Raw genomic sequence first — 16,201 nt, 5'->3', positions numbered from 1 at the left:
CGTAGCCTGATTTATTCGCTCCAAACCAGCTGATGGACACGCACCTATTTCGCATTTACTTTTTTGCAACATTTCAAAAGTCCGCTTAAAATTTGCATGGCAATTTGATGGCTAGTGTTACTGAACATAGAAACACGGTACTCTGCCGTATCCTATAGGTTTATGTTACGGCCACCAGTTTTAATTATTTCAACTTTGTTTCTTAGAAATCATGTTTAATTCATCATTTTGGGACAGCAGAAAGCTCAAAATATCACTTTGAGCCTCAGCTGTCATTGCCATGAAGAGGACGCCGGTCAGAAACATGAATCAGTCAACTCAATTCAAAACAATTCATCCAAGACTTACCCAGAATATAAAAGTAAATTGATTAATCTGCAGTTTTCTCAACGCCCTAATCATAAACTTCCACCCGCCGGCGCACTTAACAGAATTTTAAGACTACGTTATATGTTTCTTGTTGATGCACCATGGGAGCTTAACTCAACCTCAAAGTTTTTTATGTTCACAGGATTATACCTTTGAAAAAATAGTCTAAAAACGCCAACGGTGGGAACACATCACATTATGCTGATAACTTGTGATGTCAAATATCACTATTGATATAATCCAGACTATTGATTGATTTATGATTAATCACTTTATCTAAAATGCAGCATATGTTAATGGATGAAAATAACCCTTACTAGCAGCTACAATTTAGCCATTAAAATTGTGGCAAAATAGGTGGTTCAACTTGATTAAAAACTAACTCTAACCCCACCTGCATTGAGCGTGAATATGTTGGCACACGTACACTCCACAATAATCACAATGGCAATACCACAGCAAGGTGTGTGCAATGTTGCTCGTACAGGTTTAGCAACTTCTTAACACACAACAACAAACAAGACATTTTATGCTAAACCCGCTGAACCCATATCAGTCATTGTCAAACTGTACATTTAACATGTAGTTTGCAGTTTGGAGACTAATGGCTGACTGGTGGCTACACCTTTTGCAAACTTAAACATAAAGCTGTAAAAAATCACTTCTGGTTAGGACCTACAAAGTAAAGCTCTCATTAAAGAGATATATCTATATTTTGACACTTTACTCTTAGACACAGCAGTTTAAAAACTCCTCAAACTATTTTTCGGCGCCACTTTTTGTCTGTCAGGCACTAACAGTATAAAATCCTGTTAGCATGCCCTAGAGGCCGCAGTGTTTGTGCAGACACAATATGAAAGTGTTGGATGGAACAAAGTACATACAGATGTTATTCATGCAGCCTTACGACTAGTGGGGCTTAAAATGTGTATTGCCTAATTTAATATGGCAATATAGGGTTCTACAAAATGACAATCACTGCTAGAAGAAAAACGAGTGGAAGAAGATGTACAGAAGGAAATGTTAGTGCAAAAAAGAAGCAAGAAGGGGCTCTCCATCGCCTTCCATCCAGTGGACACAGCTGTCATTGTTTGTACAGTTCAGGCTCAACACAACATGTCCTCATCCACTCAGAGTTACAGTCAGTCCAACAAACAGCTGAACCTTCCTCAGACAGGAAGCAGCTAGCACTGACATGTCAATGCAAGAGCCCCATTTATTATGCAAATTGTTTCTTAAAGTTAGTTTTATTTGCTCAAATGACAAGCCAACTTCTCCTCCTCTGATTGCAGTTTCTGTGCTGCGTCAGGCTCAGCACAAATCTCAGCTGACATTTCTCTCGCCATCGTTTCGTCATCATCGTGCCGCCCAGCCGGGGAGGACACAGCGCGCCATTGTGCTTGCCTCCCGTTGTCATGACGACGGAGGGAGTCTGCCTCTCAGCTGGCCGCCACAGTGAACAGTGCTACAGTACCACAGGCAACACGTCGAGGCTCATTTATTCTGAAAGAAGTTGTCACTGATGGTTTCTGGTCTGAACCAGTGCAGCCTGGCCTCTAAAGAATACATCCTGTTTACTGCTGTTTGCTAAACAGCTTGAACAGTAAAACTGCAGCAGTGTTAACAAGTACATGAGTAACCTGCTGACTGCAGGTCCTGACAGGCGCTGGAGGTATTGCTTCTTCTAATCAGATTATTACTGTAGAAGTAAACATGTTGTTTCAGGTGGAGCTATTTTGCGAGTGCAATGGCATCAAACATGAGCCCCGTAGCTCCGTGTGGAGCTGGGACGTGTTCACACATGTGTTTTGTACTATACGCCGTTGCTGGGAAAGATGGATGGGCAGTTCTTTCATTGCTGCTGGTTGTTTCTCAGCTTTTGTGTTTGCAAGACTTCGGAAACTGCGCTCTGGAGATACTGAGCTCGACTGAGTGATAGCATGAACAAGGAGGGTGGATGCACTGCGTGTGCATGAGCAGTGATCAGTGCTGCATTAGAGACTCCTCCTGGGCTCTGATTGGTTGTTTTGACTTTGGTGAATTCTTGCAAATGCATCAGGAGCACTTTTTTATAGATTATCAGTCTCGTGCACTACCGTCTTGATTTAGTGAAAGTTTCAGCAAATAAGCCAAAAAGTTATCTTTTTTAAATAGAAGTTACTGAACCTTTAATCTTTCCTGATGTGAACCAAACAGTTTTACATGGTATTATACCTACACTACACTACACTACACTATTATTAATAAGCACGCTAAAATGTATTTGAGGTTGACCCACTGTCCTGCAATGTGTTAAGCAATGGACAGTATGAGAAAAATAATGTGTTTTTTGAACATTAAAGCATTTCAGACATTTTCTATCATATTCTAAGTATGACCCTGAAAATAAGTATTCTACGGCACCTTTAAAAGTTTTTTATCTAGTGTTTGAGCACTAAAAAGTAAATGAGCAAGCTAACAAGCAGACATTTCAATTGTAATATTTATCCTGTTAGCATCTTAGTATGCTAATACATTTCAGTATGTTAACATGGATTTACTTAGCATAGTAACATGCTTGCATTTAGCATTAATTACTTTGGGTGTAATATCTGACATGTCAGTATGAGTAAGATACCAACATTTTATCTGTAATTTATTACAATGACATATTTGTAGCTTGGCTAGTTAGCTTGTAACCATGCTACATTAGCAGTAATGGCAAATTGCAGCTGAGGTTGACAGGGATACAGACAGAGATATTTTACTCTGGACCAAAGTGTCCCTATATATTCTGGCTCACAACCGACTGACAGCTACAAATGGTTTCTTGGCATGAGAGTCATTGAACTAGACCGATATTTGGATGTTCTGTGCAGCTCCCATCGTGAACCTCAGATAAAATATCTTCACATTTCTGAATGCAGGCAATGTGTGAAGTGAACATCAAAACTGCACATTCAAATATTTCTGTGATTATGTCTGCTAAGACGTGATGAGAAGGAAGATCGTTCTGCCTCTGCTGCGAGAAATGTAAAACACTTTGTTTCAGCTGAACGCCTCGTGGTCTGGATGAATATACAAGAACTCCAATATCTTACTTTAACCAGACGCATAAGAAAAATAATACAAAATTTAAATTGCATTTATTAAATTCATGCCCTTGGATAGTTACATAACATTCTTGTCTAATTATGTTCATCACAGAATCACCAAGAGGGGACTCTTTGTTTGTAAACCACATTCTTCCCTAATCACCCATTTGGCTTTAATTTGCTCTCTGGCACCAAACCTGTGTGTTTGAGTCTTTTGTAAACATTTTAGACAATTAGACATCCCCATTCATTCAGAAACAATAGGACAACTGGGACACTGAGGCTCCGCTGCTAAACAAGCTGCTCACTGACCTTCTCCCAACTGCTTCCAGGGCTGTTTTCTGAAACGAGACGGACGTCCTGGGAGGGCTGGGATCGCTGCCCCTGACTGGTGGGCAGGAGCCAGGCTTCCACAGCAACCAAACCACTCTTCCTGGATGGTGCAGATCTAGGTAACTTTTTTCCTGCTGGGATGTCTAAACATCAAAACAGCCATAAAACAATCATAAAAACAGTCATAAAATTACCATTACAGCAAGGAGCTTCCTGCCTGTCTTTGTGTGTGTTTCTGTCACATTAAGAGAGAAAGTTTGAAGAGCACACCAGTTGATTGTGAATAGCTGTTGCCAATCATCTTATTACGCATAGCTAAAACTAATGCAGTCTAATATAAGAGTCCTGCTATAAATCCACTTTCATGAAGGTTATAATGTTCAGATTTTGTTAAAAATGTTTTAGAGATGTGTTAAGTCAAGTTTCTGTTATTTTGTCTACCCAATTTATATCAATGAGGTAAGGCTAAATAACAGAAAGACCTCTCTGTATAATGCAGAACAGTCCAACAGCACTAAACAGCATCATCCAAAAGGACCATACAGTTGAATCAAAACCTTTCTGAACATTTAAACTTCACGAAGGTGGCACAAATAAAGACAGGCCGCATAAACACTGCAGCAGATAAATATACAGGCAGGAAAGTCTGACCAGAAGTTAGTGTTCTCAGACTAAACGAGAAAATTCTTGACTGCAGACCAACTTTTTCCTCTCTCTTTTGTGTGTTTCTGCTTCTAACCGGCTCTGATCTTCAGCAGCCCTTCGTGGCCCCGGGTGAAGAGTCTTAATGGCGGCTGCTGTCAGAAAGCTGCAGTGATCTGATTCACTGTAAAGATTCCCTCCAGGCGTCTGCTGCAGCTCCCTCTACAAACTCTTCACATCCAATCTGTTTCTTGTGAAACTCTGCAGACTGAAGTGTCACCTCCCCACGCAGACTGCTGCTGAGTCTCATAACCAGAAAAGACAAAGGAAGAGAACTTCAGGCTGCTCCTGACATACTACAGGTGACGTGTTGTTTTAGGATTTGTTCAAACTGTGTCCGTTTTCTCCAGTGTCTTCATTAGTAATAATATATAATAGAGAATATATATTAACATGTCAGCAGAAAGTCTAAAAAATCATGATAACAAATGACTGTGAAACAAACAGGAAGCCGGCCACTAGGGATGTTATACATTGCATACAGTGCTTATAGGGGTGCATAACTGCTGAGTGGCATTAAACCTAATATCACCCGCCTTTGCTGCAGAGTTATTCGTGGATGCAGCATATATGAGAGTAACAAGACTAAGAGTATACAGCCATGCCAGCAGCTCTGTGAGGCTGCACGTCGGCGCAGCTGTGCTTTAAGCTACGTGCTGACACGTTCGCAGTGACAATGCTAAGATGCTATGATGTTCACCATTGTAGTTCAGTAAGTTAGGATGTTAACATTTGTTAATTGCCACTAAACACAAAGCGCAGAGTGAAGTTTTGCAGGTATTATGATGGCGCTAGAGGAAAAGTTAAGGAATAAACAAAATTATTACAGTTCATCCAAAGGGAAAGGTGAATGTCTTCTTAGGTATTTAGCCATAAATAAAAGAATTTGACACTACTGAAAATGAGCTGACTTGATGATGGCGCTAGATGAAAAAATCAGGGATCACAAACATGATCTTTCAGGACAGTCCAATAGTTATATCAACCTCATGGTTGCACCAGAAGCAAAGTCAGGACTCCACTAAAGCCAGAATACCTCCAAAGCTCAGTAATTTACTCATATTTTGTTTGTTAAATTCAAAAAAGCAAGGCATAAAAAAAATCAAGCATAGTGTTAGAAAACAAAGTCACGCTCAGCTCACAATTCCAGCACATCAGCTGATTCCCCTCTTACATTATATTTGGCTGACGCTTTTATCCAAAGCGACTTACAATTGCCATACATGTCAGGGGTCGCACACCCGAGTATTGCTCACACAGTGGTGGATAGATCACAGTGGGAATCGAACCCGGGTCTCCACACCAAAGGCGTGTGTTTTATCCAATTTCATACATGGTGGCTAATTTAAGATGCTGTAGCCTGCCTGTACACGCCACCACTCCAGCTCCTCCCTTCAGGCTGGTTATTATTAATTAGTGAAGCGTGACCCCACTTAATTCCTGTACGATCCAATACCAAGTACTACCCAGGCTGGTATTGCCGATACAGATACCAATACTTTTTACATATTTTATTTCTAGTTTAATGTGACCTCCCTCCTCCCGTTTCTGTATTTATGAGGGAAATAAAGAGATGGCTGTATGCTTACCAATTCCAAATAATAAGACATCCAACTACTGTCATAATCTTTAATTATAATAAAGATATCCTGCTCAGAACTGCCGCATCGTAACATCCTCATATTATTGTGACTTAATCTCAGATGTTTAACAAAGTTTGAGATGTTGCCAAAGTTTTTCACTGTCTTTGCACTTCAAAGACGCTCCGTCACAGAGCCGTAGGGCAAGCATGACTTTGACATGCGGAAGGAGAAGTAGTTCCTGTCAACCAAGTGTGTTATAATTAGACCATCCTGGTGACAGTAAGACACTTATTATGAAACACACACTCACTCCAAATGAGTGTGTTAGATATCAATCCTTTTATATGAGTATCGATCCTAGAGCAGGAAACGATGGTATCAGAAATATTGACACTTCAGGATCGATCCGCACGTTACGATTATTAATCATGTCATTCTGTATTGATGCCTACTCTGTTCTGTACCCTGGTGGGTCTTTACTGCTGCTCTCTGCCTCGGGCTTTCCATGTAGGCACATGGATGGGCAGGTAGGTGCTCTCCCTGCCATATGTCTTTTCCACATAGGCATGTGGAAGGGCAGAGAGGTGTGCTCTCTCAGAAAAGAGATATACCGGCAAACGTAACCACTGCGAGGCAATATCAGTTTCTTCGATGAAAGTTGTCCTGACTGAATTTCAGTTCGCAGTGTTATGGACGGTTATGTGTATTATTACAACAATGGAGACTTGTGACAAAAAAACAGTCCCGCACATAACCAACAGTAAAGTGGCATATTGTCTACACCTGAGGTTTTCAAAGTGTGAGGAGGGCCTCCCCAGGGGGCCCCAAACTGTTTCAGGGGAGGCTTAGTGAATGGAAGAGAAAAAGTATTACATTAGTTATCAAAAGGAGATCACATAGAATAGCATACCTGTTGAAAGTGTTCAGAAATATAGTGGATTTGGTACTTTTTTCCCACTTTATCAAAGTCAGAAACTAATAAATGATAAATCATTTTTTATTTATTTGGTGAGGTCTGAAGTCATGTCAGCCTATTTATTGTCAAACAATATTAAGGTATCTTGGCTCAAGTTGTGAGTGTCAAATAACATAATGATGATCCCATAGGTGTCCAGGTTATTGAGCGAAACTGAGCAAGTAAACTAAGGGGGGTGAGGGGTCGCCTTTTCCTAAGCTTTGTCTGCGGGGAGGCCTAGACTTTGAAAAGCCCTGGTCTACACTATTTTTGTACAGATTAAACAAAGAAAATCCAACGTGTTGTAGCTTTAGTGGTACTCATAGGAGAACTTCAGCTAAGCTGTGGCTGACCTCAAAAATTCATTTTATTTTAAAATATAATACAAACACCATCATTAGTGATTAACTACAGCCTCTGTTAGCAGCATCAAACAATAACATTAATGTGTGCTTAACCCCTCTGGGAGAGATCCGGGTGAAAGGTTGAAGATAATTATGAGGACAAATCTGAATGGGGAAAGGATCTGACAGTCTGTCCGCCCAATTATCACCATGAAAGAGCCTTTTGACAAACCGTTTGAGTCAGCATCCATAATGTATCTGCTCTGACAGAAAACAGAAGCTGGAATCGTTTGGTAGATCGCAGCCCGGCTGTTGTTGCCAGGAGCATATTTCTTATTGTGTTCCCCCTGGCAGTAGTGGGTGAAACAGGGAGGGGGTGAATTCCCTCAGTGAAGAATCAGTTTGGGCAGCGGGGCGTTCAGTCACAGCCGGTGACCTAGAAATGTTGCTGCAATCCCCAACAAAGGAGAAGAACCAGGACAATAAAGCTCTTATTCCCCCGGATGACAGCTCCCGTCTGACAGAGCAGATTATACAGGCAGGAGAACGACCGAGCCGAGCCATGCTGGGCCGGGCTGGACCAGGCTGTCAGAGCACGGAGGGCGACGGCTCCACCAGGAAGAGGCTATGGTTGTTGGGGTGTGTTCATACGCAACAGTTTATTTTCTTGCTGCTCTGTGATGATTTTGGTGAACCCCCCGACCTCTCCTGTTTTGTCATAATGGGCCCGTAAACTCTGTAAGAACCACTTTGGCTTAACGAGGTATCTGCAAAGATAATGGCTAGCTTTCTATCGAATTTGAATCCTGGTGTTTGTCACCCTGACTTTTCCTCTAATGCCACCAAAAGACCACTCTTTCAGTGTGTCCACAGATTTCAGCAGCAACATCTTTAGCAATCTAGGAACCCATCCTCTATCGTTTGACAACAATTTATCCTCTGGGGGCAATGGCCAATGTTTTGGGGCTTCCACTGAAGTCAGCGGTTATCCGGAAATGCGGGCCAAGACTTCCTCCTCAGTGTGCCGGTCATTGTTTACAGTCTGATTGGCAAGCTTGGAACCCATCATCTATTCTTTGACGACAATTTGAATGCAATTTTAAAAAGCTAATCTCCGAGACTGATTAAAAAGCTAAATCATCGTCAGACGATAGCTGACGGGTTCTGAGACTGCATTTTGATCCAGCACGTTCCACGTTATTTTGCTCTCCACAGGGACTGTTAACGTGCATGCAACCAAAGCCCACACAATACTACTAGGACTACAAACGGACACCAGAACGCTTCTGATAACAAAGTCTTGTCCCTTGCCTACAGATTCTACATTCATATGCAGATAATCTGTTTATAGATGTGATGGGCAAATCAGCTGCTAGAAACAATTTAAGATTAATCCGATTGAAATCAGTGTAGCATGACAAGCTGTTACAAACCTCCACACACATATTAAACTTAACAGTCAATCTTTATTTAATTTATATATGCTTACATGGAGAAATAAAATTCATTCAGTTTAGAATTAATCTGCTCATCCTCTTAGCGTGCCCTGCAGCCTTGTGGCCTGACAGGAGCAGCCAGTGGTCATTCATGTCAAGATTTAATGGTTAGATAAGACATTCTGGGTATGATATTGTCTGGATATGAATGTTCCTGAAACTTTCAGCACAACGGGCAGCAGTAGCAATAAATTAAAATTTCTATTATTATCAATGTTATAACTATTTTGTTCTTACGTTACGTTTTTTAAAATTTATTTATTATTTATTATTTACATGGGCACTTGTGCTGCCTGGAAGGAGGCACTGTCTTAAAAGCTGAAGCCAGGGAACAAAGTCTCTCGTGCACCGTCAACACCACAGATTACATAACATTACTGTAACATGAATGGTTTCAGCCTTGTTCTGCAGGATGCCTACTGATACTAATGTATCTGTGGCTATTTTTATACCGTAAACCCCTCGGCCCAGAGGGGGGTGTAAGCTGTGTAAACACACCACTACACCTTTGCTACCACAACTACTACTCAAATTCTTTTGGGGGGTGGGGCAGTCAGAACTAGCTACGCTTCTGCAGGCCACACTGACTGTTGTAGAGATCCTTACATAAAATATTCATACAGCGCACAACGGGCCGACTGTTCATCAGAGAAGCTCCGTCACTCAGATGCTGGATTCTTCTGAAAGACCAGCTGATGCTGTCGAGCCCTGAATATGGATGAGAGGACGTGAAATGATGTGTTGTGACATAAAATCTCACTGTGCTCTGGAATTCAGTCTTTCACAAAACTAAACAATGACTGTTTCAGCGCTGAGCTCTGCATATGCCAGACACTACAGAATGGGATTTATTTTACACAGAACACTGTATTTACTCGTAGGAAATTTTACATAGTGCTGGTAGGCGAATGTTTTTACCTCCAGACAGAGCCAGGCTTTATGGGGTCTTTATGCTAAGCTAAGTTAACCTGGCTTTAGCCTTTCAATTACTGTACCAACATGAGATTGGTATCAATCTTCCTCATCTGACTTTTAGCAAGAAAGTGAATAAGCGTATTTCCCAAAGTGTCTTTTTCTTTAAGATTTCAACAGGTCTTTGAAAGAAATTGTTCTAGAAACATGCAGCTTTTATAAACGCAACACAGACAAGCCATCTAAACTTAAAAAACTCCTTCCAAACTGTGTCTTTAATTTTACGCTAATTAGTACCAAATTACATTTTACTGTCTATGACACCTCATTAATTTAAAATTACAAATGCAATTATTTGAAGTAGAGTAAAGTGTTACTTTAAGAGTTAATTTAGTGAGTAATGAGCATCGCAGCCTCAGTGCCTGTAGACTCTTACTTCCAAATACTTTTACAAAATCAGTTCCTATTTTGGAGAGCCGACATATTTGGCCATTATTTACAAACTGAGCTGTGATGAAATTAGAATAATCTTATCCGCTGTGTTGGTGCAGAGCTCAGTGTGTCTCCCAGATCTTTGTTGTGTGAAATCAGAAACAGCAGCAGAGACACGACGATCACAGCCGGCCGCTGGAGGAGGAAAATGTTTCTGACAGCAGAACTGAAAACAGAAGAAAACCCTTCTGCCTGCAGGACAGACAGCCGAGTGTGAAGACACAAACACAGTCAGTGACACACTGCGACTTACACAGCAGCCCACATGAATACTTGCATATCAGTTACTGGCTGCTCTGCAAAGGGCTTTTCTAGCATTTTGGCAAGATTCAAGTTCAATCAGAAATAAAACCTTTTTTGTAAAGTGTTTTATTGCAAATTACTTAAAATAAAGAACCAATAACAGCCTCCATATCTCCTGTTTGGTCTCTTCAAAGGGTTTTGAAAAGAGTCAACTCGCCAGAAAACAGGAAGAACTGAGACTACTTCTCATTATTTTAAAGAGTCACTCGAGCGGGGTTGGTGTCGGACAGTTTCAGGGACAGAGGAGCGATTTGGACGCACCCTGAAAGGAAGTTCCAAGACCAAACTTCAGGCAGAAAGTCCCTCTGTGGCACCACTGATTAATTTATTTATTCATTTCTTAGAGCCACTGGACTACTACAATGGACCCCCTCTGTCACAATTCAAGTCCTAATGTTGCAAATTTATTTTCTGATTTTCTGTCCACAGTAGGTTTTATCAGTTGTGTTGATTTGTCTCTCTAATTAGTATTCTCATTAGTAATACTAACCTATTGGTGTGTTCCTCTTTTCTGTGTTAGTTGTGTATGGACCAGTGAGACTGCAGTGTGCAGGACAGAGCTCCGGCTCCCCCTGCAGGACAACAACCCGCAGCACAGGTTCTATTGCAGCAGAACCCCACCGCCCAAAAAAGAAGAGTCTTAGAATATATTAAAAATTATTTCATTTAACTTAATTTAAGTCTTAATGCCAGACAGCACAGGTGAATGGGGTAAACATGTATCTAGTAACATGAAAGGTCTGCAGTTGGTTATAAGTAAAAAAAAATGGTATTGTTGTTTTTTCTGAAATGTTATGGTTAAACATGCAAATGAGGCATTATCTAATTACACATGCACTCATTTCCAGAACAAAAATCTGAACATTTATAAAGCCAGGTTCAAAGTTCTTGTTTGTTTTTGTTGACATGTTAGAGTCAAAAGTTTTGGGGGAATTTTTTTATTCTTTTTTTATCATTCATAAAATTTCAAATGCCCAAAATGTCAACAGAAATATCACATAAATCAGGCTATTAATGATATATGAACAAAACCCCTCTGAAAAAAACCTTCAGAATAGGAATAAAACACAAAGATAGAATCCTAATATAATGCTGGTTTGTTTCTTTCTGTCCCAGATGTTGATAAATTCACTGTAAATGGACTGTACTTGCACGTCATATTTCTATCTTCAGACCATTGAAAGCCTTTTATACTACATGTCAACTCATTCATACACTGATGGCAGACGTTACCATGCAAGGTACCAGCCCCTCGTCAGAAAGAAACTAATCATTCACACGTGCTAGAAATTCAGAGTTCAATGTCCTGCTTACACTGCAGACTGGAGGAGCCAGGGATCGAACCGCCGATCTTACCTCTAAACCACAGCAGCCCCACTGTACCCAGCAAATGTTTCCACATTCATCCATTAATGAATATTCCACAGACTTAAGAAACCAGAAGTTGTGTTTTTTTATATGTTCAGAGACACAAAGACAGACTCATCATCCGGACAACATGAAGGCTCCGTCTGTCTCTCTGCTCCTCGGTGAGTCAAACCTTCTCCAAAACTTTGATTTCACGATAACAGTGATCGGTCAATTGGCAGCGATCATTAACAACTCACTGAACAGTCAGTGAACATTAAATGGTAACTAGTGTTGTGGGTTACATGTTGGCAATAAACGAACTAGTCAGCATTGAGTGCAGAGTGTCATGAAACCAAGTCCAAATCTTATTTACTGTTTATAATTAAACAACAGTGGGATTTTCTCTCATATTTACCTTTCACAGTTAGTCTAGTGCAATGTGTGTTTTTTTTGGGAAAGATTCTCAAAAATTATTAAATCATTTTAATGTCTCCTGCGTGTTTTTAAAGGAACAAGGAAGGATCACCCTTTTCACTTATTTCTCAGTTTTTCTTCCTGCTGCTTCTATGTATAGCATCGTGTGCTTCCTTTTTCTTCAATGGGTGGCAAAATAAAGAACAAACTTAGTCTTAGGATGAGTCAGATCCACCACAGGCCTCCAGAACAGCTTCAGGGCTCCTTACCAAGTCTGTGGAACTCTATTGGAGGAATAAACACCATTCCTCCACATGATATTAGCTCAGTTACTCGAATATACCACTTTTATTTGATCAGTTCATGTCATTGAGATCAAGAGACGGCAGATAGAAAGAAACACAAACGCAGCCAGACATAACAAAAGGACATATAGCATCAGAGACATCACTAAATAGATTTGAAGATGTTTATATTCTATATTGAGATGGAGAGCGTTGTCTTCATAGGTGTGAGACTGGCTTGAGACATGTTGACTGTAAAATAAATAAATAAATCCAGTTTAATTAAATTTATATAGCACCAATTCATAACAGTTATCTTATTGCACTTTTCATATAGAGCAGGTATAGACCGCATTCTCACAAACCATTCAGTGAGCCCAGGTGCATCTGGTTTTCTTTCCGGGTTTGTCTCCTGGCATCCTGGGGCTGACCCTGCTGTAACCCCCACTGAGGCCTCCGGAGGTGAGCGCTGACCTCCCGTTCCTCTCCCGCATCATGCCTCTCCTGAACCTGCCCTGTCTTTGTCGTCCCCTGGGCCCCTGGGTGTTAGGCCCTTGTCTGGCTGGGTTCAGTGGGAAGCTGCTGAGCCCGGTTCACTTGCCCACTTGCCCACTTGCCCAGCTCTGGTTCTGGTGCCCATTCTGGCATTCTGTGCTTGACAGGTGGCCAATTCATACATATTGTACCTCCAGTGTCCCCCCCCCCCCACTGAAATTTCTCCAGTTTCCTTACCTAATGCAGTGATGAAGGCCACAGGCTGAAAGGACTGGACTGATCTCACATCTTTTCAACTGCTGTAAGCGTGCTGATCTCTGATCTTTATTAAGCGTGTCCTCCTGTTGCAGGCCCGGCTGTGCTGCTGTTTGGACTGCCTGTGTCTGCAGGTGAGCTGATGACACTCAAATAATAATTAAAAAATACATTTCTGTGTTTCTGTCTGACTGTTTTGTCTGAAGTTTTGACGTTGACATAAACCTACAAAAATATAAACAATTAACTGTCTGTCCGTCATTTTGTTCTCCAGTCTTTCTTAACGTCAGTCCAAACCATCAGGTGTTCTTTAAAAGAGACTCTGTCTCTCTGAGTTGTGTTGAAGATGGACAGACAGTGGATGGATGGACGGTGAAGAGGACAGCAGGAGGACTGACACAGACCTGTGGTGGAGGTCAACAAGACTTTGGGAGATTGAATGGTTCCTCCTGCAACATCTCAACTCTCTTTCCATCCGACAATGGAGTTTACTGGTGTGAAAATAGAGCTGGACAGAGGAGCGTCCAGGTCAGCATCAGTGTATCAGGTACAGAAATTGACCTGTTCAAACCCATGAGTGCAGGGAAAATAAAACAAACCGGAATGGCAGAGAGTTAATGAGGATATCCACATGAGGAGTTGTTTTTGTTCCTTAAAACTGCAGGAACAAAAGTAGCGGTTGCAAAATGATCAGCTCAGAGTGCAGAATTAGCTATTAGCTTCAAACCTTTATTACGGAAGTGTTGTTTTTTTTTTACTGAAACTGCAGGAAGAAATGCCAGTTGTAAGGTAAGACAGGTTATTGTGTGTTATTATGGCAGGGCTTTTAAAATGTTTGTCAGGCTCAGGCGATAAATTATTTGGCGATCAGATGATCAGTGTGTGAGAGTTTCAGTGTAGGACTTGATGACAGCATTGCATATGTTTGTTTTTCCGAGAAAAAAATCTTTTCATAATTTTGTCACACACACGTCACTTCTCGTTACTAACGTAAACTTTTTGCAGTCTAGCATGTTTGAAAAGCAAGAGTCAATGCCACATGACCTGTCTACCAAGTTGCTCTATTTCTAAATACGGTGAATGTCCATGTGGTAATGTGTTTTCTATCTGCTGCGTACACATCCTTGATTGTTTGTAAACGGGGAACGTGTCTATATATTTCTGGTTTAAAATCGCCTCTATGGCTCTGGTCTAATTGGACTACATCTTTGTGGACTGACTCTGGTCTGTATTTTCTTATTCAGATCGTTCTGTGATCCTGGAGTTGCCCAAACATCCTGTGACTGTAGGAAGTCAAGTCACTCTGCACTGTAAAACCAGAGAAAGTTACACACAAACAGTGTACTTCTTCAGGAATGAGAGCTTCCTTGGCACTGGACAAACGGGAGAGTTTACCATTAGTGATGTCCAGCCGTCCCATGAAGGTCTCTACTGGTGTTCTACTGGTCTGTTGTCAGGATCGTTGAAGAGCTGGCTGAGTGTCAGAGGTCAGCAAACTATATAACAATAATAATTACTTTCTGTTTGTATTATGACAAACAGTATTATGATAGTATTATGATAGTATTATGATATTATAGTAGTCTTAATACAATCCTCATAAAATATACAGGAAAAAAACAAAGTGTCCTCATTCTGTGTAAAAATGACTTCAGCTGACGATAATATTTATACTTCAGTTGATTTATACTTCAGATCCAGATCCAGATTCTGCTAGTCCTCTGTCTGTGGTCAGGCTGCTCTGCCATCTACTGGTCGTCTGTCCGTTCTGCATTTCTACCATCCTCGTGGTGTCTATCTACTGCAGCAAGAGGACAGGTAAAACGCACACACATTAACACAGTGTACCTTCAGTGCGCCCCTGAATTACCAAATTTGTGATGTAAAGGAATGAAATCCCTCGGGTCCTCCGCAAAGTAACAAGCGATCAGCTGAAGATAAAATCCAGCGACTTTCACAGCCAATAAAAGTAGAGGAGACATAATTACAATAATTATGCTTTACAATGCAGTTTTAAATTTTAGCTTTATAAGTTAAAAGTAAACGGATTTGTGGGCAGTAACTCCTTCTTCCCGGCCCGTGAAGCTGGGATTCAAAGGGAGACAAAGTGAGGATGTCACTGTCCTGCTTCAGATAAATTGGAACTAAATGTGTTTTGTGGCCATTGTTAATCTCTGTCATGTTCTCAGGAAAATGTCCAGAAACAACATTTTGGTAAAACTGAATACACCCACACAGAAATGTTCAAATCCCTAACTCCTTCCATGCTCTTTTATTTCACCCACAGAAAACAAACCATCCATTTTCATGGAGATGGACCGCAGTGTTGAAGGCGGTCTGAGACTGGCTGAAGAGCATGATGTCGCTGCTGGTGTCACCACTGAGCACGCTTTATGAACTGAAGAGGCTGTGCTGTTTGTGTCATGTGTCAACAGGCTCGTGCTTTGCTGTCTGCTAACATGCTCACAATGACAATGCTAACATCTTTTGCAGGTATAGAGGGCGCCATGTTCACCATCTTAGTTTAGTGAGTTAGCATGCAAACATTTGCAAATTAACACTCAACACAAAGTAGTACACACACAATAAGCATTAGAAGAAAAGGCTGGACATCTTAAAAGCTTAAAATACACATTACTGTTAATAATCAACTTACCTTCTATGATGCTCAAAGCATTCCTCAGGGAAGAATTTTCCCTCTCAAGTTCAAAGTTATTACAATTCATCCTAAATGAATGTGAATATCTGAAATAAATTTGATGGCAATCCATCCAATAGTTCATTCAGACATTCAGTGTCAATGAACATTAACACACATAAAAATCAAAACACAACACTAA

General features: G+C 40.9%; 1 protein-coding gene and 1 long non-coding RNA gene across 2 annotated transcripts; one reads left to right on the top strand and one right to left on the bottom strand.

Moving 5' to 3' along the window:
• Positions 1–11,934: 11,934 nt before the first annotated feature.
• On the top strand, positions 11,935–15,930 carry LOC123961194. Its single transcript, XM_046036344.1, has 6 exons — positions 11,935–12,092; positions 13,457–13,495; positions 13,636–13,908; positions 14,606–14,848; positions 15,057–15,179; positions 15,649–15,930. Exons 1-6 carry the CDS (start codon positions 11,954–11,956, stop codon positions 15,756–15,758), a joined length of 927 nt encoding a protein of 308 aa, XP_045892300.1. The 5' UTR covers positions 11,935–11,953; the 3' UTR covers positions 15,759–15,930.
• Positions 12,820–15,065, bottom strand: LOC123961195. The gene is made up of 5 exons (XR_006822681.1): positions 15,052–15,065; positions 14,757–14,835; positions 13,344–13,922; positions 12,977–13,260; positions 12,820–12,863 (listed from the first exon to the last, which is right to left on the bottom strand). It is a non-coding gene; the product is annotated as an uncharacterized LOC123961195 (long non-coding RNA).
• Positions 15,931–16,201: the final 271 nt, after the last annotated feature.

This window comes from Micropterus dolomieu, linkage group LG22 (assembly GCF_021292245.1).
Source record: "Micropterus dolomieu isolate WLL.071019.BEF.003 ecotype Adirondacks linkage group LG22, ASM2129224v1, whole genome shotgun sequence".
NCBI lineage: Eukaryota > Metazoa > Chordata > Actinopteri > Centrarchiformes > Centrarchidae > Micropterus > Micropterus dolomieu.
The sequence above is the reverse complement of the archived record's forward strand: the minus strand, read 5'-3'. Positions and strand labels throughout refer to the sequence as shown.